This window comes from Petaurus breviceps, unplaced genomic scaffold (assembly GCF_028583685.1).
Source record: "Petaurus breviceps papuanus isolate PSGF00001 unplaced genomic scaffold, PetGlider_PUasm1.0 90865, whole genome shotgun sequence".
In the NCBI taxonomy this organism is placed as follows: domain Eukaryota; kingdom Metazoa; phylum Chordata; class Mammalia; order Diprotodontia; family Petauridae; genus Petaurus; species Petaurus breviceps.
Genome location: NW_027187367.1, coordinates 4,853,236 through 4,868,234, shown reverse-complemented (window position 1 = coordinate 4,868,234; position 14,999 = coordinate 4,853,236). Strand labels below are relative to the sequence as shown.

The 14,999-nt window shown below is 44.6% G+C and overlaps 3 protein-coding genes across 4 annotated transcripts in view; 2 read left to right on the top strand and 1 right to left on the bottom strand.

Annotated features, from left to right (window-relative positions):
* Nucleotides 1-14,999, top strand: part of ZBTB12 (zinc finger and BTB domain containing 12) — a 98,587-nt gene that overhangs the window by 12,327 nt on the left and 71,261 nt on the right.
* Nucleotides 34-8,068, top strand: NELFE (negative elongation factor complex member E). 2 transcript variants are annotated; one of them, XM_069073297.1, is made up of 11 exons: nt 34-124; nt 884-1,003; nt 1,574-1,643; nt 1,818-1,963; nt 4,113-4,187; nt 4,345-4,382; nt 4,518-4,897; nt 5,033-5,177; nt 5,418-5,472; nt 5,723-5,825; nt 7,880-8,068. In XM_069073297.1, exons 2-11 carry the CDS (start codon nt 929-931, stop codon nt 7,975-7,977), a joined length of 1,185 nt encoding a protein of 394 aa, XP_068929398.1. In that variant the 5' UTR covers nt 34-124; nt 884-928; the 3' UTR covers nt 7,978-8,068. The 2 variants fall into 2 exon arrangements, with proteins under 2 accessions (XP_068929398.1, XP_068929399.1); XM_069073298.1 differs by lacking the exon at nt 34-124 and adding an exon at nt 291-313.
* CFB (complement factor B) lies at nt 8,200-14,896 on the bottom strand. Its single transcript, XM_069073290.1, has 18 exons — nt 14,573-14,896; nt 14,067-14,297; nt 13,138-13,323; nt 12,854-13,027; nt 12,447-12,548; nt 12,127-12,263; nt 11,523-11,661; nt 11,154-11,285; nt 10,668-10,769; nt 10,420-10,557; nt 9,970-10,067; nt 9,737-9,851; nt 9,327-9,477; nt 9,144-9,220; nt 8,956-9,053; nt 8,732-8,864; nt 8,599-8,648; nt 8,200-8,423 (listed from the first exon to the last, which is right to left on the bottom strand). Exons 1-18 carry the CDS (start codon nt 14,655-14,657, stop codon nt 8,274-8,276), a joined length of 2,298 nt encoding a protein of 765 aa, XP_068929391.1. The 5' UTR covers nt 14,658-14,896; the 3' UTR covers nt 8,200-8,273.

The window sequence follows — 14,999 nt, the reverse complement described above, 5'->3', positions numbered from 1 at the left end:
GAGCCTACCTCTTCCAGCTCCTTCCCACTAAACGTCATCACCCTGCGCCCTTCTGGTCCTCCCGAGAAGGCGGAGGAAGCTGCAGCTGTGGACTCTGTGAAGGAGATAACATCTCCCTTTTCAGGTGAGGACCCTCCCTCCTTCCTTTTCCTCGCCCTGCAGCTCTTTATGTCTTCCTGCCCCGTTGCTATGGTGACATGGCGGGAGTTCCGGCGTGAACCCCAGGCGTTCGGGAACCCCTGTAGTTGCCATGATCACGTCCTTCGGCGGCCGAAGTTCGATCACTGTTGCCATAGTAACGCTGTACTTCTAGGTTGGGGATATTCTAGGAGGGCGTTTGCATGTTGTTTCACCCGTTAAACTCTGAACCCCTTTAGGGCCGGGACAATTTTTGCCATTCTTTGAATTCCCAGCGTTTAGCACAGTTCCTAGCACTAGTGAGCGCTTAATAAGTGCTTACTGACTTGATTTGAAAGTGCCCTGCCTACTAGGGAATGGGGAGAGGGGGTGGAGAAGAAAAGGACCTCTTAAGGAAGGTCATACCTCCTACATTGTGACTGGAAAGCATGTTCCTCCAAAATGATTTTGTGCTGCGATTTAGACAGAACTTGTATCCTAGTCCTGGCAGTGCCACAAACTAGCTTTGAAATGTCTAACGAGCCACTTCTCTTTTGAGAACCTTTTTCCTGACGAGTAGACTAGATTCAAGTCAGACTAGATGGCATTCGTAGTACTGATGTTCTTTGTTCTGGGAGTCTGTGACCTAGCTGTCCCAGGGCCTGGATTTCCCAGTGTTCTCCCCTTTGGAGTCCAGGGATGTCACTAAGCAGTGGGATGGAAGGGCAAAAGGTACCTCCCTTGGACAGATTGTTTTGCTACACAGTTGCATCTCTGGAGGGCCAGACCTGGCTCACACCTGGGAGCTGACATGTTGGTGCTGCCCCCAGGACTGAGTGAGGAAGAAGAGGCATTGCAGAAGAAATTCAGCAAACTCAAGAAAAAGGTGAGCAAACGAGTATAGTGAGCAGAAAGGAGGAAGGATAGGCCCTTATCCCCAAACCCTTTTTTTTTTGGTCCCTTTACTGTGCGAATAATCACCTTCCCATCTATATAGCACTACCAATAAGTTTGGTATAAAGTAACTCTTTTTTTGTTTGTTTGTTTGTTTGTTTGTTTTTTGCTTTTTGGAGGGGGGAAGGCAGGGCAATTGGGGTTAAGTGACTTGTCCAAGGTCACATGGCTAGTAAATGTTAATTAAGTCTCTGAGACCAGATTTGAACTCAGGTACTCCTGACTCCAGGGCTGGTGCTCTATTCACTGTGCCACCTAGCCGCCCCTTAAAATAACTCTTGATAGGCACACCCTAGGTATATGACTTATGAACCCAGTGTCACTAAATTTTGGCACCCTGCAGAGCCACAGGACATCATTGTCTTAGTAGTTCTTACCAGTAATTATCATAATTGAAATTTATGGGAAGTTCTCCAAACACAGAAGCCATAGGATCTTAGGGTGGGAAAAGGACCTCATTAACTCTTTTTAACTTTTCTTTTTACCTCCCTCTCCTCTCTAGAAAAAAGCATTATTGGCTCTTAAGAAGCAGAGTAATAGTAGCACAGCCAGCCAGGGTGGTGTCAAACGCTGTGAGTAATGGGTTAAATACTGTTATTACAGGGGTTTGGGGGGTGGGGCATGGATTTTGGTAGAGATTCCAGCAGTGGACTAGAAAAAGGAATTAGGACCTAAAAGAACTTCTTTCACAGGTCAGGCAAGATTAACACCTTGACTTTTTGCTTTCTCTGTTCTTCCTTGCTTAGCCCTATCAGAGCAACCTGTGGTAGACACAGCCACAGCAACAGAGCAGGCTAAACAGCTAGTAAAATCAGGAGCCATCAGTGCCATTAAAGCTGAGACCAAGAATTCTGGCTTCAAGCGGTCACGAACTCTAGAGGGGAAATTGAAGGTAAGTGAGAATCAAGGAAAGGGTAGCTAAGTCCAGTCTTAATTTACCACATTGAAGGACAATAGAATGTGGATGATATTTCATTCATTTTTATGTCTCCTTGAAGGACCAGCACAGTTCTTTCTACCTAGTAGATACCCAATAAGCATTTGAATTGAAGTGGGAAAAGAAGGGCTTTCTCAAGGATGGAAGAAAGCAATTGTAGGACAGAAAGAAGTGGTAGCAGTTTAACCTTGAATAGTCACTTTCTGTGGGCATCAGTTTCCTCATAAGGGAGTCAGACCAGATGATTTTTTTAAGCTCCTTTCTGACTTTAAATTACTTTGTATCAAAGGTATTATATTCATGGAATACAGCTGAGAGGTGGTACAAGCCAGAGACAAAATAAACTCAAGAAAGGTTTAGGTAATTTCATCAGTTAATTAAAAAGTATTTAGGGGTAGCCAGGTAGCACAGTGAGTAAGAGCACCGGCTCCAGTATCAGGATGACTTGGGGATCAAATCCTGGGCTCAGACACTTAGCACCCACCCGTAAACACCTGACTGTGTAACCTTGAGCAAGTTACTTAACCCCAATTGCTTAGGGGTGGCCAGGTCACTCAGCGAGTAAGGAGTAAGAGCACCGGCTCTAGTGTCGGGATAACCTGGGAATCAAATCGGGGCTTGGATACTCAGCACCACACCCAGAGATAACTGGCCATGTAACCTTGAGCAAGTTACTTAACCCCAATTGCTTTAAAAAAAAAAAAAGGTATTTATTAAATGCTTATCATGTGCCAGTCTCAGTGTTAGGCCAATGCCTAGGGAATACAGAGGCCCAAATGCCCTTACATCATTGGGGGAGATAGCATGTACATATTATAAGTCTATACAAAATAAGTATTAAGGTGGTTTGGGACAGAGGGAGACTAACAGCTTGAGTAGATCAAGGAAGGTTTCATGTAAGAAGGTAGTCCTTGAACTAAGCTTTAAAGCAAACGGGATTCTTAGAGAAAGTGAGGAAGCTGGGGAATGATACCAGTACATAGGAGATAGCTAGTGCAAAAACCATCAAGACAGGTGATGGAGTATCATATGTGAGGAAAAGCAAAGAGGCTATCTGGATGGACTTCCTAATGCAGGAATAGGAATGATATATAATGATACTGGAAAGTTACATTGGGGCCTGGTTGTAAAGGGTTTTAAATGCCAAACAAAGGATTTTATATTTAGTCCTGAAGACATTAGGGAGCCATTAGCCAATGGCTAATTTATTAAAAAGGAAAGTGATGTGGTCATACCTGCATTTTGGGAAATCACTCTAGTATGGATAGATTGGATAAGGGAAAGACTTGAGATAGAGAGACTGAGAGGTTATTGCAGTAACCCAGGCAGTAGGTGATAAGGGTTTAAAAAACTAAGGCTATGGTCACATGAGTAAAAAGGAGAATATCCAGGAGATGTTGTGGAGATCTGGACAAGATTTGGTATCTGATAGATATGTGAAAAGGGGCATAGTTGGAGAGTCAAAGAAAATGCCACAGTTGTGAACCTGGGTGACAAAATATTGGTGCCTTCAGCAGAGACGGGAAAGTTTGGAAGAAGGTTTTGGGGACTAGAAAATGAGTTCCGTTTTGGACATGTTGCATTTTATATACCTAAAGGACATCTAGTTCAAAATTTCCAATAAACAATTGATTTAAGACTTAAATGTACAGGAGGGACAATAGGGTTGAATATAGATCTTGGAATTATTTGCATAGAAATGATAAGCCAGTTGCTCACTATGAGAAGTGAAAAAAGCCCACCAAATGAGAGAGTATGGAAGGGTAAGAGAAAAGAATCCAGGACATTTACCTTGGAGTATACCCACAGTTAGGGGACATTTTATAGATAATGAATTAACAAAGGAGACTGATAAGTAGTAGTGAGACTAGTAGGAATGGAACCAACAGAGCGTTGTCACAAAAACCCGGAGTATGTCACTGAATGATTGCTCAGTCGTAGGTTATCTGAGGAAGCTAGAAATGTATTTGGGCATTTCTGTTGAGTACATGCCATGTTTGGGGAAGAGTTAAAAGAAAAGGGGATCTTCAGAATTTTTAAAAAGGAGGAAGGGAGGCTTTGGTCAATTGGCTGGAGTGTCCTAACTCCACTCTGTTACCCTTAGGACCCAGAGAAGGGCCCAGCCCCTACTTTTCAACCATTTCAACGAAGCATCTCAGCTGATGATGACTTGCAGGAGGTAATGGAGAAATTTCCAATGCTTGGAAAACATTGAGTAGAAGGGGGAGGCTGGGAGAAGTTAGGGAGGGGAGATAAATGAGTTAGGCAACTGGATACCTGATTCTGGGTACTAACTTAGCTATCCTTAATGCCATTCTTTGTTTTCTTCCATCTAGTCATCTAGACGTCCCCAGAGGAAATCTCTATATGAGAGGTTAGAGATGGGACAGGGTTCCTGGAGCCATGGGACTTGGGCTGGAAGGAACCAGGGTCTGAAAGGGGAAGATGCATATACCCCTGAGGAGGGGATGGAATAGGACCCTTACATCCTTACTGTATGCCTTTACAGCTTTGTTTCATCTAGTGATCGCCTTCGGGAGCTAGGACCAGATGGGGAGGAATCAGAAGGTCCAGGGGGTGGTGATGGCCCTCCCCGAAGCTTTGAATGGGGCTATGAGGAACGAAGTGGTCCCCCCTCTTCAGCCTCCCCACCCCGAAGCCGAAGTCGAGATCGAAGCCATGAGAGAAATCGAGATCGGGATAGGGACAGAGAACGTGATCGAGACAGAGACCGGGATCGAGAGAAGGACCGAGACCGTGATCGAGACCGCGACAGAGAACGTGATCGAGACCGGGACAGGGATCGAGACAGGGACCGAGACCGGGATCGGGACAGGGACCGGGATCGGGACAGGGACCGAGACCGGGATCGAGAGGGCCCTTTCCGAAGTAAGTGACATGAACTTAGGGGATGGGAAGTTTCAGAGAATATTTAAGTGGAGTCCACAATAACCTTTTGAGTAAGAGATTGATTGGATTGTGATCCCTTATCCCTGATCCTAAACATGATCTCTGGCCTCACAGGATCTGATTCATTCCCTGAGTATCGAGGTCCACGTAAGGGGAACACACTGTATGTATCTGGAACAGATATGACACCCACCCTCCTTCGTGGAGCCTTCTCACCCTTTGGGAACATCATTGACCTTTCCATGGACCCACCCCGAAAGTAAGGAGTTTTTGGAATGGGAAATGAGAAGAGAGAGGTACAGTAAGATCTTTGGGGTCATAGGAAAAAATACAAGGAAGTGAGAGAGAAAGTTCTCATGGGCCAGAAAGAAAGAGACAGAAGGTTGGGAGGGAGTGGGGAAGGGAAGTCTTATAGTGGGCCTGGTAGAAGAAATTGGGGGAGGGAGTGGTCAAAGGAGATGTGGGCTCCAGGATGATGCTATTTTCCATCCTCACCCAGCTGTGCCTTTGTCACCTATGAGAAGATGGAATCAGCAGATCAGGCAATAGCCGAGGTCAGAATTCTTAAATCTATTCCACCTGTCCCTTCTCCTGATCCCTTTATTTCCTCCATAAAGTATTGGGAGTGAAGGAGTATAAGTTGTGAATGCCTTCCCAACACTATATAGTCTCATTCTCAATTTATAGGATTTCTTATGTTCTTAATTCCCTACTCATTTTGTCCATGGGATATGTCTGACGCAAGTAGATCCTCTCTAATTTGTTTTTAACCCTTCCTACCACCACTGGTCTCTCACCCCACAGCTCAACGGGACCAAGGTAGAATCTGTGCAACTCAAGGTTAGCATTGCTCGCAAGCAGCCCATGCTAGATGCTGCCACTGGCAATTCTGTCTGGGGATCCCTTGGTAAGAATACAGTTTCCAGCTGAACCCCACAATAACCCATCACTTCATCTTGCTCTTTTGTATAACCTTATAACTCCCTAGAAGGAGATGAGGGTCAGGACTAGGATGGTAGCCATGGGGAGGGAAAGGAAAGGAGATGAACTCAAGATACTTGGAAAGAATTAATAAAATCGAGTTGAACATAGAAGGATGAAAGAGAGGATGAAAGAAGAGTCAGGGAAGGAGGTTTCTTCTCTAGGGAAGTTTCTAGCATAAATAACTAGAAAGAATAGGAAAGTTGGATTCAGGGTGCCATTTTGTTGGAGAAGTAGATGAGTTTAAATTTTAGATATGTTGATTTTTGAGGTGATAACAGGACTTTGAGATGTAACTTAGATCTTAAGGTTGTGGATGAAAGTCTGCATATGACAGCACAGAGAATAACTGAAGTTATGAGAGAAGATAAGTTCATCAGTAAGGCTGTAGAGAAGAGCAGAAAACCAGGAACTGAGCCTGAAAGCCTATCTAGTTATTTTCCCCTACATTTTCTCCTAAAATGTAGAAGAAAAAGAAGAAGAATAGAAAAGAGAGAAATAAAAATATAGCCAGAATAATGCCATGTCATAGAAGCCAAGAGGAAAGAGTTTCAGGAAGTTGGGAAGGGGCAGTGTCACTTGCCACAGAAAGTGAAAACGAGGAAAAAAGTCATTCAGTTTGGCGACTAGGATGTCACAAAGTCATAGCCATAGGATTTAGAGCCAGAATGGAGTTTAGAAATTATCTAGGCCAACACCCTCCTTTTACAGATGAGGAAAACAAGGCTAAAAGAGGTTAAATGACTTGCCCCAAATTACATAGCAGAGCCACATTTTCTGCCTCCAAATCTAGTGCTCTTCCTGTTACCCCTATTTGTTGGTGAATTTTGAGGGAGCACTTTTCATGGACGAATAGGGTAGATTTAGGGAAGGATTGAACAGGAAGGAAGTGCCAGCAGTGGTTGGGAGCCAATCAGTTGAAAGAATCAGCAGTGAAAAGGAGAGGAGTAGGGTATCAGCTGAAGAATTAAGCGAGCGTCGAACAAAGGGCTTGGGAGTTTGTTTTTTGGTGTTGGTTTCTTTTTCTCAGATTATAGGAGAACTATGCATATTTGGAGGAGGAAAAATTAGAGATTGGAAGGAGGATATAAATGGGAATGAGGTTTCCCAAGAGTTGGGAAGGACTGATATCTTAGGGCACAGGCAGAGGAGTTAACTTTAGGAAGAGGGATATTTCCTTCTCTTCATTCTAAAGAAAGGAAGAGTGCCTGTAGGGACAGTAGTACATAAAAGGGAAGATGGTAGAACAAATTATTCTCAGAATGCGTTTGGGAAGGGTTAGGAACTTGAATAAGAATATTTTGAGCCAAACCTATGTCATTTAATGTATTACTTTGAACAGAGATGTTTATATTGCTGCATTATCCGTCCCTATCACTTTAATATTACTAAATGGATCCATTTCCCAACTTTATAGCTAGATAATAGAAAGTTTTCATGGTGAGGGAGAGAGGAAAGGAAAGGAAGGGGTTGTCAAAGTCAAATTTATCTAAGATAAGAACCAAAATTCACCAGTGTCATTGACAAAAGGATACAAATTCCTTTCAGAATTTTAATAATCCTATTCGTTTATAGTACTTATATAAGTTAAATGTTAACATTTTTCATGTCTTTACTTTGTAAAATCATTATAGACATTTCAAAGGACACAAATTGCTTTTAATGATGTTGATCAGTAAAATTCAAAATGGCAGGGTTTTTTTCCACTTTCCTTTCCTTCACCCATATTCAAGAACTTCACCCAAAACCTGGGTTGGCCACTCATGGGTCTTGAGAATGACAGGAAGGCAGTCCAGAGTAGATTAATATATTATAGGGGCCCTACATTCCCAGGGGGTCTGTGTGAGGGTACATATTTCCACAGTAGAAAAGAGGTTCTGAAGACTTACTTTGCTTCATATCTGAACCTAAGGGTGGGCCTGTTCTGTGGGTCTAAATAGGTTTTTTGTTTTCTTGATATACTCTCCCCTTTCTTCCTAGCTGTACAGAGTAGCCCTAAGGGCTGCCATCGGGACAAGAGGACCCAGATTGTCTACAATGACGATGTCTATAAAGAAAACCTTGTGGATGGGTTCTAGGCAGCTGGAAGAGTTGGGAAGGGAAATTCCTCCTCTCCCCTCACCCCCCTCCAGGCTCCAGTAAAAACCACTGAGGTGGATATTCAGTTAACCTCCTTAGCCTCTGAATTTCTTTCATCTGAAATTGGGGTAGGGCCCATCAAAAAGATCATCTGATTTGGTATGGGCTATAGACTGTCAGAATTCTTCAGTCTCAGACACACAGAGCTCACACAAGAATAATTACAGTTCTTTGTTTTAATTTTCCCAGACAATAAGTATTTCCCATTCCTTTTTCCACCCCTATAGAAAATCTTTCACAAGAAACCTAGATCTTCGTCCTTCAGTTTCTCCCGAAGCCAAGGCAATACTTGAAAGAGGTTGATGTGGAAGTCACGGGCATGGGGAGGAGGAATTCTTTTGGGGTGCTTGCAGACATCTACCACACCCCAGCTAATGACACCCACCTAAGGAAAAGTTAGGGGGAAGGATATGTAAACCATTTGGGTGGTACCCGTTAGAAATTACAAGAACCTTCCCAGAGCCAGAAAACAATCCAAGGATCTCCCTCACCCACTATAACTGAGTTTTCAAGCTAACTTGTGACCTCAGGAGGAGGTAGAAAGGAAAAGAAAAACTTACTTGAATGAAGCGACTTTTCTTGTGAATAATAAGTGGACCACCAGAATCCCCTGTAGGGAGAGGGAGAAAGCCATAAGCTTATAGAAGATGGTCACATTTTGGAGAAAAGACACCAAAGAGAAAGTTTTCTTGCCTTTACAAGTGTTGGGGTCAGCATTAGGTTCTGTCCCCCCAGTGCAGAGGAATCGGGGTGTTACCACATCAGAGATCTGCTTTACCTTCTCATAGCCTGGTGCCTTGAGGGCATCTCTCTCACAACTGGCTTTCTGTGGGCCACAGTAAGTAAAGATAGATTTTTGGGACAGGGAACTTAAGGAGAAATGGTCTTCCTGCAGGGCCCTCCCACCTACTCCTCACCATCTCCCCATTCTTTATGTAAACTTCTTTTTGTATCAAGTTCTTGTCCTCAAACACAAACAGGGCTTTGACATTCTTCTCAGGGAGCAGCTCTTTTTCTGGTGGGAAAAAGAAAAGAGAGGGCTTATATCTTCCCTACTACACATCCATCTGTTGTCTTTCATCTTTTGATGTCTTATTTATCTCACCCTGTTGTTGACATGTGGTTGTTGTTGGGAGCCTTAAAGCACGGGTTGTTGCCTCTGTGCATGGAAGACAGATGGGTCTGTGGGGGGGAGAGAGAGCCCAAGTTAAGCAAGTACCAGGCCAGTGTTCCACTCTAGGCCAAAGTCCTCAGTGCCCACTCCTATGCTGGACCCAGGAATTCTGACCTGAGATCTTTTGAGAATGTGAACTTCTTCTTGAGCTTGATAAGGGCAATGTCATAGTCATAGAATTCAGGAATCCCTTCAGCTTTTTTTCTATTTATGTCATAATCAGGGTGGAAATAGACAGTGTCCACCTCTCTGTTCTTCATACCTCCTGGAATAAAGGAAGAGGAAATACGAATGAGGAAGTCACCTCAGAACTATTGCTCTGGCCTAGTCTCCAATTCTGTCCCTATTCTCCCTGGGACTGAGAATAGAGTAAAGGAAGTGGAATGAGGGGTGAGAAGTAGTGCTCAGATGGGTGTAAAGATGATTAAGAAATTCCCATTGATGAGAAGTACTTTGATAGGAGAATACTAGGGAGCTGGAATGAGGGAAATTAAAACTAGAGCCCTATGAAACCAGAGCCTTACCCGCATCAACCTTGATGGAATGGGCCTGGTCACCCACATTAAAGCAGTGGGCAGCTGTTAGCACAAAGTATTCTGACACAACAGCCCCCTTACAAGTCTCCTTTCCTGTAGATCGCTGTAAATAAAAATCAGGTGGGGTAGAAGAGAAGGGTCATGTTCCCTAGTTATAAGCACTCCCCGATAAAACCTCACTTTGTTACCCCTGCTTCTCCAGCCCATCCTCAAGCACTCACAATGACATTGATGGTGACATGCCAGGGTTGTCTTTCATAATGTCCACTTTTCTGATGTCCCCATGCTATTCCACAGAGACCCAGAGTCTTGCTTTCATCTAGGGGAGAGAAAATTGGGGAATTGTTGCCTAATAGCTCCCTTGATGGGAGAGAACTCATGCTGGTGAAGGTGAAAACTGGAGAAGGGTCACCTGGTTTGTACAGCTTAGCCTTTAATATTCCATTATTCTATTATTAGGGATTAGAATGGGAATGAAAAATTGAAACAGAGGGAAACTTAAACCTTTCATCAGGATAGAGGGAGATTAGACATCGGAAGGTATCTGAACTCCCAGGGAGAGAAGGCAGGGTCAGGGAGGAGTTAAATGATCAGGGGCTCTAGAAAGGGTAGTAGTAATCCTGAGATTCTTTTATCATTGGGTAGTAGCCCCACCTCCTCCACACTCATACCAATCATCAAGGAGAAGACTCGCTCCAAATCTTCCATGTCCTTAACCTTGAACACATGCTTTTCCCCATCCTTCTTTGAAGCCAAAGCATTGATCTTCTCCTGGTCCACCAGGGGCCCAATCCCAAATACATAGACATCTAAGGATGAGAGCAAAGCTTGAGTGCCTCCTAAATCCCTGAAAGCAGCAATATCTGCTCCAGACATCAGGGTCTCTGCCTTAACTGTTCAAAGGAGCTTGGCCACTCACCCAGATAATCTTCTCTTGGGTTTTTTCGGTTCCTTCCAATATCTAGAAACTCTCGGATCTGCTCAATAGCAGCCACAGGGTCCCCTCCCATGTTGTAATTTCCTGAATGTATTGAAGAAAGTAAGGATTATATTCCCCAAAAGAGTGACAAGGCAGATTGATACATGCCAGCTAAGGTGCAAAGAAATGACATTATTGGTCAGGGCCATAAAGAGCTGATGGAAAGAATTAGAAATCATGGCAGCGTTGGGAGACGAGGATTCTCTTTGACTTCTCTGACTGGTAAGAGAGGTAAAATCCAGAGGTGGCCATGAAGCCAAAAGACTAAACAAGGAATCATTTACAGAGGGATTTGGGGAGTGGCCAAGGAGATGGAGAATCACCCAGGAGGTCTGGAGAGTCACATGGACTGAGAGAGTCAAAAAGAGCCTAAGGTTTAGGGAAAATGAAAAAGTTGGAGACTTCCATGAAGAAGTTCCCTCTAACCATCAGTCATGAGCACGATCACATGGCGTGTTTTATTCCAGTTAATGTCATTTTGGGCCTCCTGTAGGATCATCATCTCATACAACTTCATCAGTGCCCGTTTTGTGTTCGTTCCTGATTTTGACTCGTGGTCTGCAGAGAAAAACAAGGTCATTATCCCCTCCCCTCAAGCCTCTGGTCATAACCTTCTGACCCACCTTTCAATACCCTCTGCTTCCCCTCTACCTGATTGACCTGCCTCACTCCCATGCCCTCTACCTAACACCTACAGATCATATGACTTCCTAATCCCACTGTAGCACTGCTCATTTCCTCTGACCCCCATAAGAACATCCTCTGACCACCCCCCCAAGGCACTGGTGGCTAGACCTTTGTATTGGATCTTTTCCAGCTGCTGGGTGACCCAGTCTGCATCACTGCTTTGCATATCTGACAGTTTGACCACAGCTTTGGCCTCCGTGGCATAGGTTACCAATGCATACCGTGGCTTCACTCCATAACTTGCCACCTGGTAAAGAAGGAAGAGGCATCTACTGGGTTAGACAGTTAGCCAGGAGATAGAGCACCCATGGTTAATAGGTGGTCCAAGGTCAGGGACTCTTGAAACCAACAAAATCTGGGAGAATCTAGGGGCACGATGTCCCAAGGGAAGATAAGAAGAGAGACATGGCCAGGTTGGGAGGAAGCACCAGAAAGACCATCCCTATCTGACCACACACAGCACTTTGTTTCAGACTTCTTTAATGTACTTATTATCTCACATTGTTATTATAGTTAACTGCATCTGCATCATCTCTCCCACCACTAGACAAGCTCCATGATACTGAGCCTTATCCAAAATTTCTCCCCCTGTGTCACACAGATTTCTTAATTAATGGTTCATAAATATTTGTTGATTTGAGGGAGAGGCAGCAGGAGGCCTTTGGGATCAGTCTTGGGCTGCCCAAGGAGTGGGCAGGCTGCTAGTCATCACCTTTTCAATGAGGCTGGCTAAACACTTTTTGGCCCCTGTGAAGTTGTTCTTGCCAATGCTATCTGATGCATCTAGCACTAGGTACATGTTCATAGATCCTGAGGGGTCCAAGACAATCTTCCGCTTCTGCTGCTCCCCTGGAAAGGAAACAAGGGAAGTCTTGGGAACTGCTCCTCCAGTGTGCCCACCTCCCCTTCCCCTCAGATTTACTCACTCTCCACTCTCCTTCTTGGGATTTTGTCCCCAAAGCTGCCCCCTCCACTAGTTCCTGGTACACACACACACGCACGCACACACGCACGAACGAACACAGCAAATACCTGGGTTATGGCCATCTTCTGCATCAGCCCCTTCTACGGTCTCTGTCAGGGAGGAGATGAAGGCAGCAAACACCTCCTCTGCGGTATCATACATGAAGGAGTCTTTGGAGTCAAGAATGATAAATGAATGAAGGAATAACCATATGCAAGGAGTTGAGGGAGCAGGGGAAATTGCAGAAGTGAGAGAAAGTGTTAGAGGGGTTGGGGGAGTAGGAGTAAATTGGTTTAGGGGATTGAGAATAGCTGAATGTATTTTGGATTAAGAGCAGGAGTGGGTATAGGTCAAGGGTGGGGAATCTATGGCTGCAAGGCTTGAGGCCACAGGTTCTCCACCCCTGTTATAGATGGTTCAGGGCTATAAATAATATGGTCTGTACAGGGAGTTCTGTACAGGGTTTAGAAGGCACCTTGACAAGAGGGTTCTGTGCCACTCCAGGATCCATCCTCCAAGCAGGTACGTCTCTGGGAGCCCTGTAAGGTGAGCCCTTGGCCACAGTGGTAGGTGACACTATCCTCCAGTCGGTATTGTCTGCCTGCCTTCCTTGTACCGATGGGAATGCCAGGGTCTCGGCAGTACCCCGCTGTAGGAATTCAATGAGATAAGGGCTCATGCCTGTGACAGGGAGGTCCATTGTAGCACCAAGGGAACTAGGGAATTAGGAGGAGAAATTTTGTGGAGGGGAGAACTCACCACCAGCATCACAGATAGCTGTGTATCCATCCCAGCGGCCAGAGGACTGGCATATACGATTGGCAGAGCCACGTAGGGTATACCCTTCATAGCACTGGAAAATGATCTGTTCACTTATATTGTAGAAGCGTTTTCTTGGCCAGAAGTCACCATTCTCAAAGTCCTCAGGGCCTGGGCATTGGATTGCTTCAGGAACAGAGGGAGAGAAAGGAAGGGGGGGGGGGGAGTGTAGAAATCCTCAGATCCCTTTGATTTTTCAGTCCTTGTCTCCAGAATAGAATCTTATTTTGACTACTATAGATATGTCTACAGATCTCCTTCAACCTCAATTCAACCCTGATCGTCAGTTAATAATAGAGTAGCTTAAAAAGATAAGCAAGCCATAATTCCTATCTACATAGGAATCTAAAGTTTGCAAAGTGATTTCTTCACAAAAACTCTGTGATATAGGTATTGTCAAGTCTCTAGTTTTACAGTTGAAAAAACCGACTTTGCCCAGGCTCATAGCTAATTAGTTTTGGATGCAGAGTTTAAACCCAGGTCTATTGACTTTAAGTCTTGTGCTCTGAGGTGAAAATAAGGGTTACTATCAGGGGTGAGGTCAGGACTGCTATTAGGATTCCAGAGCATGCTACCTCCAGTTTCCTAACCACATGCACTCCAACTCACTGGGTCCTGCTAGTCAAAGCATGTGCTCTGGCCTTTCCCTAACTTGGTACTCAAATGTAACCCTGACTCTAGTTCACACCCAATCCCAAACAACACATCCTAAACAATAATGCCAACCCATCGACAAACCCTCATCTTAAACCTAATTACTACCAAACTTAACCCAAACTCTAAGCCTAATTGTAACCACAGTCCCCAATCTAACCTCAGCCCTACCTTTAACCCCTTGACCTCCCATCCATCATCCAAGCTCTCCTCACCCTTGCACTCAGCTTTTTTAACTGTCTTCTTATTGCGGGTCTGCAGGATACTCCAGGACCCCCATGGTTTGCAACTTCGAATCTTCACAGGATATGGATAGTAGCCAGATGGGCACACATATTCCAGAAACTGGCCATCCTTGAGGAGTTTAAAAGAGCCACCTGAGATCTCTACTCCTTCCAGAGGACATGGTTGGGTAGTAGAAGGCTCAGATGGTGCTGAGCTCACACCTAGAGAGAAAGGATCATAAGATTTTCAAATCCCCTCATCTTAGAGCTGAGAAAATTGGTGCACAGAAAAATAAATAAATATACATACATACATATATCCACAGAGATAGAGCTAGTAAATGGAAGTGACAGGATTTTAATTCAGTTTAGTGATGATGCCAGAATTTCAGACAGCAGGAGATAAGGGAGAAGTACTGGGTAGGGTTTGAAAGGCAGGATGTTTTAGCTGCTCTGCTCCAAGGGCAACCCAATGGGAAGTAGGACAAATAACTTACCTGTAGGCACAAATCCTAGGAACAAGGGAAGAACACAGAACCAGGAACACAATGTCTTCTTCATGGTGATGGGAACAGAGGCCATATATATGGCCCCCTCTTTCTAACTATCTAGGTGAGGGAAATTGGGAGCTGATGAACAGGACAACAGAGGAGAGAGTCCTGGGAGTAAGGAGGAAGTTGGGTTTGTCCCTCTGAACCTATCAGGGGCTGAAACTCTATATCCAAGTCCAGACTCTAATCCTAAACTAGATTGCTCCTGCTTTCTCCTTACTACCACCACCCACTTCCCTTTATGCAATCTCTTCTGGAACCTGTAGCCTGCTCCGCCCCCCAGCATCACTTTCGGTAATGCCCAAAGGGAATGTGTGTGTGTGTGTGTGTGTGTTTATATTGAGGCCCTCTTCATAGGCAGCCAAGGAAACTA

Excerpts from the sequence above, each read along its gene's own strand:
- NELFE (XM_069073297.1), top strand. The coding sequence starts at position 929 with ATGTTGGTGCTGCCCCCAGGACTGAGTGAGGAAGAAGAGGCATTGCAG. Across the intron at positions 4,383-4,517 it reads AGGAAATCTCTATATGAGAG|CTTTGTTTCATCTAGTGATC; the intron begins GTTAGAGATGGG and ends ATGCCTTTACAG. Across the intron at positions 5,826-7,879 it reads TTCTGTCTGGGGATCCCTTG|CTGTACAGAGTAGCCCTAAG; the intron begins GTAAGAATACAG and ends CTTTCTTCCTAG.
- CFB (XM_069073290.1), bottom strand. The coding sequence starts at position 14,657 with ATGGCCTCTGTTCCCATCACCATGAAGAAGACATTGTGTTCCTGGTTC. Across the intron at positions 13,324-14,066 it reads TAAAAAAGCTGAGTGCAAGG|CAATCCAATGCCCAGGCCCT; the intron begins GTGAGGAGAGCT and ends CTGTTCCTGAAG. Across the intron at positions 11,286-11,522 it reads GGAAAAGATCCAATACAAAG|ACCACGAGTCAAAATCAGGA; the intron begins GTCTAGCCACCA and ends TTTTCTCTGCAG.